The 10,966-nt window shown below is 28.4% G+C and overlaps 1 protein-coding gene across 1 annotated transcript in view; it reads right to left on the bottom strand.

The window, feature by feature from the left end:
* Nucleotides 1-276: 276 nt before the first annotated feature.
* LOC107847563 (probable amidase At4g34880) overlaps nt 277-10,966 on the bottom strand; it is a 20,851-nt gene continuing 10,161 nt past the window's right edge. Inside the window, exons 7-8 of the mRNA XM_016691897.2 lie at nt 5,131-5,152; nt 277-572 (exon numbers count right to left, since the gene is read on the bottom strand). Of these exons, the coding sequence (XP_016547383.2) occupies nt 277-572; nt 5,131-5,152 (318 nt within the window). The remainder of the gene's footprint in view (nt 573-5,130; nt 5,153-10,966) is intronic.

The following is a 10,966-nucleotide window of genomic DNA, read 5'->3' as shown; positions in this document are numbered from 1 at the left end:
TGGGGTTCAACTACAGATTTTTCAGCACCAAGAATGTTTTTAGGAGATAAAAGAAGAGTTATCTTTAGGGTCCTCAGCTGAATCATTGCATTTTTATTAGTTTTAACACACTTTGATTCATCGGAATTCAAATTGATTGAGTTTTGTGATGAATCGGCCCCAACATTCATAAAGGATACATTTATTGAGACATTTTGAACCATATCTACTGACCAATTTTGATTTACAGTCGTCGGAGCGCTGCCGCCGTGAAATTGGAGTTTTGAAACTCTAATTTCAAAATTGGACACGTTCTGTGAGGAAATTGAAGGGGCTTTTGTGAAATTTATGTTCCTGACCCCATTTGGATGCGATTGGCGTTGAAATTATTGGATTTGGAGCTCCGCCTCCGAAAATCGCCGACGCTGGCGAAATTTTTAATCTCAAATTGGTGTCGATTGATGTCGTATTTTTTGGATCTTCTTGCTGGAGTTTGGTCGCCTGAAGGAGGCGCCCCGTTTGGTCTTGAGTTTTCCCCGTTTGACGGTGAGCTGCGGTGGCGGCGCCACCGCCGAAAATGGCAAACGGTGGCGCTGCGTTCAAATGCAAATTTCCGGCGCTTGAAGCAGTATTTTTGGGGAATTTTTGTTGGGTTAGGTTCGCGGAGGCTTGATGTATGTTTTGGCACTAGTCCGCCACTATCAAGGTCGCCGGAATACAGACTCGACCTGTTCTCTATGATATTTGCACAAACCCTAAAATTGGATTGATTTTTTTAGAAGATAATATCTAGTTTTCCTTTAGTTGTTATGTTTGGGTCAAGTCATTGGGTTGGGCAGATGGGTGGGTAGTTTAAGTGGGAATTAAGTTGGGTTTTAAAAATAATTAGATTTTACTTAATTAAATTTCAAACCAATCACGAGCTGCCATGTGTTAAATTAAAGCCAAATTAGATGTCCGTTAATTGGAAGGGTATTTGTGAGCCATATAGGTGGATGGAAGAGTATTTTAGAGCCCAAAGATAGATGGAGGGTATTTTAGAGCCATTTCTAGTAGTTGAAGGGTATTTCTGACCCTTTTTCATTCTTTTTTCTTTATTGTTCTTTGTCACCCTCCACCCCCAAACCCCGCCCCCCCCCCCCCCCCCCCACCCTTTTTCCTCTCTTCTTTTTTCTCACCCCACTCCACTATTTTTTCCTTCAGCCCCCACCCCCTAGCACACCCAAAAGAAAAAAGCAATCTATCTTCCTTCTTCAAAATTTTCTTCCCATTTGTTTGAGATTTACTTCTTTATTATTTTTATAAATTAATTTCTCAATTCAAACTTTTTCAGGTTTTTGTAGGATTAAATTTTAAACTTGAATTGAAAATGAGTAATAGTGGATATTGAAAAATTAATAAACTCGATGCATAAGCTTGAAAAAACTTGAAGTTCAAGTTTGAAGAACAATAAATGGATTTTTGTGATTTATCAAAGATATTCAAAATTGAAAAATTTATTGTGTTTGTGTATTTGAATTTATAGTTGAAAATTTAAATTAATTGGAGAGGATTTTCAACTACTTGGAATGAAATAAAAAAAATTATAATTTGTAAAAGTTGTTTATTTAATTTATTTTATTAATTTTTTATGTGTCATTTTAAAAATGGCGTAGAATTTAATGCTACATTTAAAAATGACATAAAAGCTGATGTGGAAGCAATTGTGTTGCACACATCGAAATAGGGTTTAAAATATTGAGTTTTATTGAATTGGGGGTTCAGATGACAAAAGTCTAAGTAGAGATGTTCACTTTACAAACTCGGATAAGTACATGTGTCCACGATACCGTTTCACCAAAAAGAAAAACATAAATGTAGATTTTAACTTATCATATTTATACAAATCTCCATCCTTATAAAGTAATTATAAAAAATTTAATTTATTATATATCTTCATTAGATATATCGGAAAGCTAATTATGTATCTCGACAGACTCAAAATCGACAAAATATATTGGGAGTTAATTATGTATCTTTGCAAAAAAAAAAAAAGTATCTTCGTTGGATAGATTCTGTATCTCGGTAGACCTAAAATCGAAAAAATGTATCAGGGTCTAATTATGTATCTTTACAAAGGAAAAGATGTATCTTCGTTGAATGTATCAAGGGCTAATTATGTATCTCGACAGACCCAAAATTGAAATTTTCTGTAATTATGCAAAATGTTGAAAGTTTCTGTAATTAAGCTTCAAACTGTCGGGATTTATATTGTTTATCCTTTTTTTAGATAATCTTGGTGTGTTCGGATTAGCTTTCGTGCACCTCGACTAAATTTACAAGACATCGGCTACCTCCCAGCAGCAATAGATGTAGATATGAGGTGATTTTATTCATTGAAACTAGGACAAATGAGAAGACTCACCTAGTATTTGAACCTAAAATCTACTTAGTTCCACTTCATTGATCACTAAGTTACACACTTGGGTACACGTAGATAGATAACTTTTTTGGGACATTGTAACAAGAAAAATGGGGATTGGAAATTTTTGAACCTTTATGGGTTTTTGATTTTTTGATTTACTACTACTACCACTAGTGGCATTTGTGATAATGGACTAAACTATGCAGAAATCAAAAAAGACGGAGGGCAAAAAGAACAATGAGAGGAAAGATAGGGGGAGAAAGAAACAATTTCTCAAACACAGTAATTAGCGATTTGTTCCATAACATAAACTCGTGGACTTATATATTAAATGAAGATGATTTTATTAATTTTTTTTTTTCTAAAAATATGTATAAGAATCGAAATTCAAATAATTTTGCCTTTCGTTTTCACTAGGTTTTTTTAGGATGATTGTGTGGGAAGAAAATGGGATTTGGGAACTTTTAAATATTAGATCCTTTGTGTGTTTGATTCTTGATTTACTACTACTGTTGTAGTAGTGGCATTTGTGATGATGTATGGAGAAATTAAAAAGAAAAAAAGTTTTTCCTTTTCAATTTTTTTTTCATATATTTTCGACCTCTTCTTTCCCTCAAATTTTGAAGATAATTATTTTTGAATGAATGGTCGGGTGTATAAAGTATTTAGTGTTTATGAATTTTGGATAATATTGCAATTTTTAAGACATGTGGTGCATTCTTGATACATTTATGGTACTAAAAGTAAATATATATATGATATTAAACAAATGTCACATATGCATTGTGATTTATTTCATAGTTTAAACTCGCGATTAATTATAAATGTTTTATTCCCTTTCGGACTTCGTTTTAAAGAAAGTAGTTTTGACCTTTTAAAAATTATTTCATAAAATTTGAGAAAATTTCAAAATAATTTTAAGAAAATTACAGAGTCGCCACTTGATTTTTATAGAAAATATCAAGAAAACTTAATGACATTTCAAAGATTCAAAAACAGAAATAAATTTTTGAAATAGAAGAAACTGAATAAGGGTTCAATTAACGCCCTAAGAAGGTTTTTAAGGTACTTAGGAGCGTCCGTTTAGAACGGTTCACCAAAATGTCATTTTTTAGACTAACTAAAATAAGGGTAACTAATTTTACAAAAAGGTTGACTTTTAAAATATTAAAATTATTTATTTACACATTTAAAATTAACATTTGTTTATTCAAAACGAAAAATAATCTACTTGAATTAGAAAAAAAAACTACAATATATCCTACTTAATTCAATATTAAATTTTGAGAGAAATGAAAAAAAAAACGAAAAATCAAGGAACATGCTAATTGAAAAATATCTACTTTATTCATAATCTATTTTTTAGAGAAGTTATGAAGTATTTATTTGGATTAAAAAGAAATTTATCTAAACTAGGGTGCATATTTGAATTTAAAGAAGAAATAAGTTTGATTTTTGTGGAAAAGAAAAATTTACAAGATTTTTTTTTATTATTATTATTTACTTTATTTATCTCTCTCTCTCTCTCTCTATATATATATATATTTTTTTTAGTTTGAAGAAAAATCGCCATCCAAGTAGACTATTAATTACATGAATAAAACAAATGTCATTTCGAAAACGAAGTGTTTAATTAAAAAAAAAAAAACCTCAATTTTGGGAAGAAAGAATCGAAAGACCTACTTTAATTTATTTAGGCGTGATAAATCAATTGTGAAAATTGAAATAAAATTAAATAGCAACAACGTGGAAAAACACTAGATTAATTGATTAAATTCAGTACAAATAAACCAAGTATAAATAAGAGAATAAGAGTAAAAGTGAGAATTGGGCCTTTTTGGACCCATCAGAGGGCTGCCCAGCTTTGGGCTTCCCATTCTATGGACTTTAAGTCCATTCCCCTGCAGTGTATATCAGTTGTATACTAGCTGTATCTCAGGTCCGCTGATACTGCATTTTTGTAAATCTGGTGTATACATGACCGTATTTCAGCCATATATCCATATATTCTGGTCTTCCGCCTGTATTAATTTATAAATTTAGCTTCGAGGCCCCAATGAATAATTAAATAAATCGATAAATAAATAAATAAATGATTATGATAAATAAAGTAAAAAATTTGAAGCTTTTAAATTTTTTGGCATCTTCGCAAATGAGTTTTGACCCCCTTTTCTTCCTGCGGTCACTTTTCTTTTCCCCAACATAGTCGACTCAAAGGGATTGGCCACATTGGCACATCATGGAATGCATAGGGGAAAAGAGTCCATGTAGAACTCGAGAGTATCCACATGCGAAAGAAAAGAAATAAAACAATTAATATATGTAAAATATTGATACCTAACATATAAATAATAACATAAAGTATTAACATAAAAAAAAAAATTATTTCATTTTTACAAGAAATATTCAAAACTTTGAAACAAACAACTCAAAATTTTATATTAATAAATAAAATTTTAACAACACATCCAAGTTAATATATTGCTAACAAGTGACTAACATATTATTAACTAGAATTAATAATCATATTAAACAATTACGTTAATTTAAACATACCACATTGAAAATAACTATCAAGCTGAAACAAATAAGACAGGCCTAAATTATTAGAGCAATATTTGTATATGTATGCTTATATATGTAAAATCTCTTATTAAAATCGGGCTTTAGACCACTAAATTTTATTAGCTAGAATTAATAATCATATTAATATGTAAAGTTAAACGGTTACGTTAAGTTAAACATACCACATTGAATATAACTATCATGCTGAAACAAACAAGACAGGTCTAAATTATTAGAGCAATATTTCTATATGTATGCTTATATATGTAAAATCTCTTATTAAAATCGAGTTTTAAATCACTAAATTTATTGAGATATCTGATAAGTAGGCAAAAGAGGAAATCACACTTTCAGGCATATCATGATATGTACGGTAATCAAAATATATATAAAAAAAAAAAAACAAGCAAAACAACATAATAAAAAACTAGATCTTGTTGGCCTATTAACCATTAAAAAAAAACATAATCTAAAATAACATGACATTTTAGAAGAGAGTTTCAGGGTTTTATAACTAATTAGTTTAAACAAGATTTACATTAAAAAAATTCAAATAAACATACGCATCACAATCAAATTGCTACCTTGTTTTTAGGAATCAACCAACACACTGAGATATTAACATACATAAAAGAAAGACAAATTTCATATATTATAACGTCAATTTAAGTTGCTACCTTGTTTTGAGGAATCGACCAACACACTGAGATATTAACATACATAAAAGAAACACAAATTTCATATATTATAACGTCAATTTAAAGGTTAAATGCAGAATATTATCGAAATATAACAATGAAGTAAAATAATCATTACTAAATAAAACAGAATATTAAAGATTAAATGCAGAATATTATCGAAATATAACAACGAAGTAAAATAATCAACACTAAATAGAACATTAAATGCAGAATATTATCGAAACATAACAACGAAGTAAAATAATCAACACTAAATAGAACAGAATATTATCCGTTTTGGAGCAGCAAAACAGAATCACAAACCTACGGTAGAATCAAACACCACGTCAACTCGTAAACTTCAAGTATTCAGCAAAATTCGCTAAAGAAAAAAAAAAACAAATATTTTTACTAAAAACTTGTTCTCCCATTTCTTTTCTTTTTTTTTCTCTCCTCTCAATCTCCTCCATTTGTAGGAGGAGATACTGATTTTTCCCTCTTCAAAATTCAAAAAGGAGGAACACATCCCCTAAAATTCGGATTTGAATTGACATCTTCCAATTTGGATGAGATTTTGGCATTGAAAAACACACAACTTTTGAACCAAAAGTCCACACTAATGGCTCTAGCTCTGCAAAATTGCATAGATAAGATGAAAAGGGGGTTGTCGTTGAAGTTGCTGTTTGTCATCGTTGAAATTGTTGTATGTTGACTGTTGAAGAAATGGGCCGGGTCTGGTGTGAAGTATTGTTGGGCTGATTTAGAAATCAAAAGGCTGCTGGGTGTGTTGCTATTATGGGCTGACGGCCCAATTGGAAAGGGGAAAAGGCTGAACTTGACTTTGGGCTATTTATCAAATAGCCCATAAAATTTAGATAATTATATTTAAAATTTAGCCTAAATAGAATCCAAATGACTAATTGTGTCACAATCATGGCCGATTGATTCCAATTAGAGTCCAATTAAATAAATTGACTAAATTAAAATAACATTTGAAATAAATTAACAACTAATTCAATCCCGAGTTTCTCGATTTCATAAAATTAAACAAATATTTCTCCAAATGAATTATATTTAAATCAAAATTTCAAAATTTATTTTCGAGATCATCCTTAATTAAAATCGATATTTCAATAGAATAAATGTTTAAGTGACGAAATTATATACATTTTCATACAATTGAATACGCTAATATATAATCTCCACTTAAAACAAATAATACTTTAGAAAGGTTTTTATTTGAATGGAATAAATATTGTAATTTTATTTGACAATCGAAGAAGCTCAAGATTAAACTTAGTTGCAGAGGGCAAAAATTAGGTGTCAACAATAGATACTCATAAATAATTTATTATCTAACAAGTTATACAAAAGCTAATTGGATTAGAGGAAGAAATCGATTTTTTCAAATAAATAAAGAATCATTCAATGCTTATAAAGAGGTGGACATTAGATATTGTTGTTTTCTTCTGCATAGATAATATTATTTTCTCTAGCAATGCCTTAGATTGAATAAATAAACTTAAAAGAAGATTAAACATCCAATTTCATATGAAAAATTAATACATTACACCCTAATATTTCCTTCAACATCATTATTAATATAACTACACCCAATAAACATGATACAGTGAACAAATTTCACTCTTAATCAAAGATTTTGGTTCAAGTTTGAAAGTGAAGAAACTCTTAAACTATTTATCATATATACAACATAAATTAACTTAATAAGACCAATAATTTTTTTCACTATCCTGATAAATATATGTATTTTTTAATCAATCGATTGATAATATAATTTGAAAAATTATGTAGTTTGAAACTATAATAATCTTTTTACCTTTTAAGTGATTGATGATGTAAAAGGTTTCCACATGATTCATGCATAAAATATGAACTTATTTGTTTAAATGATCAACTCCAAAGCAAGTTATACATGACTTGGATGCGAATCAGAGTTAATTAGGTTCTAATATAAACATCAAATATCAAATATGTAATAAAATAAAGTTTCAAATTATCACTGTAAGTAAATATATCAAGTTAGACTTTTCAATACAAATCAAAATAATTAATGTTAAATCAAATACAATTTTTATGTGACTCTAAATTAATCAAATCCTAATATAAATATCAAACCTCAATAATTTTTTTTTAAAAAAAAACTAAATTACCACTAAAAAGTAAATACACCAATTTTATATGCCAAAGTGGGTAATCATTCAGCATTGCTTTTTCTCTTTCTTTTTCACTTTTTATTATTTTAAACCCCATTAGCTGGCAACTTTTTTGTACTGTGTTATGCTAAAGAAAACAATAAAATATACTTTTACAAAAGAATTAGAAAAATAATAAAAGGAGAGATAGATAGAAATGAGAAGGTTCACATTGAAAATTATTCCAAAATTTATCATATACTAAAGAATATATTCATGCAATTTCATGAAGAAAGAATACTAACTTCTATACGTAGACAAAGGTTGTCCCAACAAAAGCTTTCTTTAAAAGAAATGTTGATACTTATAATTATTTTAAAAATTATATTACCATCAATTATGTAGTGATAAATTATCAAAGGTGGAGTCAGAATTTTGGCTTTATAATTCTAAATTAATAACACGTATATAGTCAATAAATTTTTAAGATAAAATACAAGATCTAAACCAAAGCTATTGAGTTTAGTTGGACTCGTATCCAAAGGTTGACACTTTAACTATGCTCTAGTAACAATATACAAGTTTAACATAATACATGAGTAATTAAGTGATGAAATAATGTTTAATCAAAACCACAAACATATTATTTTAAGAAGAAGGTAATTAGCACTTTTAGTACCTCAAATATAAAAAAGAATGTTGCATTCATATAACAATTTATTAACTATATGATGTCAATTTCACTTTTAATGGGATGATTTCTGCCATGCAATTATTTATAATTTATTTAGATCATAAGTTTTAAAAGTTTTTCTTTCATCTTAACCTCCATTTCAAATCAACCAACATCACATAAACCAGGACATAAAAAGTAATTTTAATCATTATAATTTTTGATCAAACATATTTAACCTTCAATTAATCGATATGGACACTTCAAAAATTTGAGTGTTATGTTACTGTTTTATTATTAATTACCTCATATTTCAAGGTAACATAATTTTAAAATGATCTAAAATATCACATATTTGCTTCATAAAGGGACCCAAAATTCACATGCATGTTAGTTTTTAACTATTACGCGTGCTTATCCAAATAGGACAAGGATCAAAACAAAAATTTACCAATCATTGAGGGACCAAAAACATAATTATCCCCAAAACTATTTTTACATCATTTTTTAATCAAAAAAATTATTACATTTGAATTAGTACTTATTTTTAGAAATGAGCACTTATTTTAAGAAAAAAATACTTTTTAAAAAAGAATGGTATTTGGTAAACTTTCAAAAGTGCTTTTAGAAAGAAACAGAAATAATTTTTTTGCTTCTAGAAAGAAACAAAAAATTTCTGCTTTTCAAAAAAAGCAGAAGCAGAAGCAGAAATTTTTTTATGACAAAAATATCCCTATCACTCACACACGCTCTCTCTCACTCTTTCAAACACTCACACATACACGCCCCCCCCCCCCCCCCCCCCCCGCACACATCCACACACACATACACGCCCCCTCCACCCACACATCCACACCTTATTAATTAATTAACATATTTTATAAATATGATTTTAAAATGTTATACTTCATATTTACATCATAATTCTTTATTTTATTTTATAATTTATATATTATAATTTCATTTTCACTCATTTGTTTTAAATAAATTTGAAAATATCATTGATGATGATGATCGAGAATATATAACTTTTTATTTTTTTATTATTAATGATAACAAATGACAAATGAATTATGTTACAAGATTAAATGGTATTTTGACAGTATTTGAAATTTTTTTTGAATATTTAATTTAAATAACTAATTCATGAAAAATGACATATTTGTTACCATGTATTGTACATATATGAATATGATGATTGCTTATTCATTTTTGTTTGCTATTTTTAATTAATATTTAAATTAGTTAAGCGATATATAATTATTTAATATTTTTTAATGAATTTATATATATAAATATTGATTGAAAACTTTAGAGTACGTACTTTTTATTTAAATAAAAATAAAATTTTAATTAAAAATATTTTACTAGATATTTAAAATAAATTTTCTATGTAAATTGATTTTAATAGTAAAAGTCTATCTAAAAAAATACTTATTGAAAAAGATTATTTAAACACAATTTGTTTATCAAAAATACTTTTCACATGAATTTACTAAACATAAATTGCTTTTTTTTTTAAAAGTACTTTTCTGAAAACCTATTTTAAAAAAGTGATTTTCAAATAAGCAGTTTTCTAACAGCAATCCCAAACGGGCACTTAATTTCAAATCTTTTTCTTTTTTTAAAAAAGAAATTATTAATTTCTCAAATATTTGGTTTCCTATTCAAGAAGAAAACTCTTAGCTAACCAAAAGCAAGGCATGTCAATAAGTTAAGGAATATCTAAATTCAAAGAAAACAGGCTTAAGCATCTCAAAAAAAGTTATGTTCACAAATTTTTTACATGTATAATTGTGTGTGTATATATACATGTAGCACAATTTCAATCTCTTCTGTACCAACAACTCAAAGAAACAAGAACAAAGTTTTAACATAAATAGTACAATTTTAACATATTAGCAAGAAAAGAAACAACCAAAAAAAAAAAAAAATGGATTCAAAGGGAGTTGCAACACCAACACAAGTTTATGAAGATTTTGTGCCAACTACAGAGTTGGTGCAAGAACTAGATTCTGATACTCTTCTTCTTGATCTCACAGGTGATCTTCTTTTGTTGTGTCTTTTCACTCGAGGGAACGAGTTGTTCTCTCCTTATATCTTGTTTTGAGTGAATTTTGCCTCCCGTATTAGCTTATGAGGTTGAGTTATACTCCAGGTCTATATATTTTCTTGATAGTTTCTTGTTGTTGTAACTTGTAAGCTATTACAGAAAATATTGCAGCGATTTTCGCTTTAGCTTTTGAGATTGAATTAAACCCGAGGTCTATTTTCTTGTTGTAGTAAGATATGTTGCTTGGACTCTCCAGAAAATGTTGTCATATCCGTGTTGTCCTCCCAAAATGCACTACTTTTGGAGGATTTATCACGGACAAGTCAGAATTTTTAATAGTCTGAGCAACATAGGTTATAAGATATGCTTGAATTTCGCCCGATGGGAAAGTTTATGGGACTTCAGGAAATGAGAATAATAGTGTGACTGTTTAATACTCCCTCCGTCCCATTTTAC

The sequence above is a fragment of the Capsicum annuum genome, chromosome 11 (assembly GCF_002878395.1).
Source record: "Capsicum annuum cultivar UCD-10X-F1 chromosome 11, UCD10Xv1.1, whole genome shotgun sequence".
Classification (NCBI taxonomy): Eukaryota; Viridiplantae; Streptophyta; class Magnoliopsida; order Solanales; family Solanaceae; genus Capsicum; species Capsicum annuum.
This window is presented reverse-complemented; position numbering and strand designations above follow the sequence as displayed.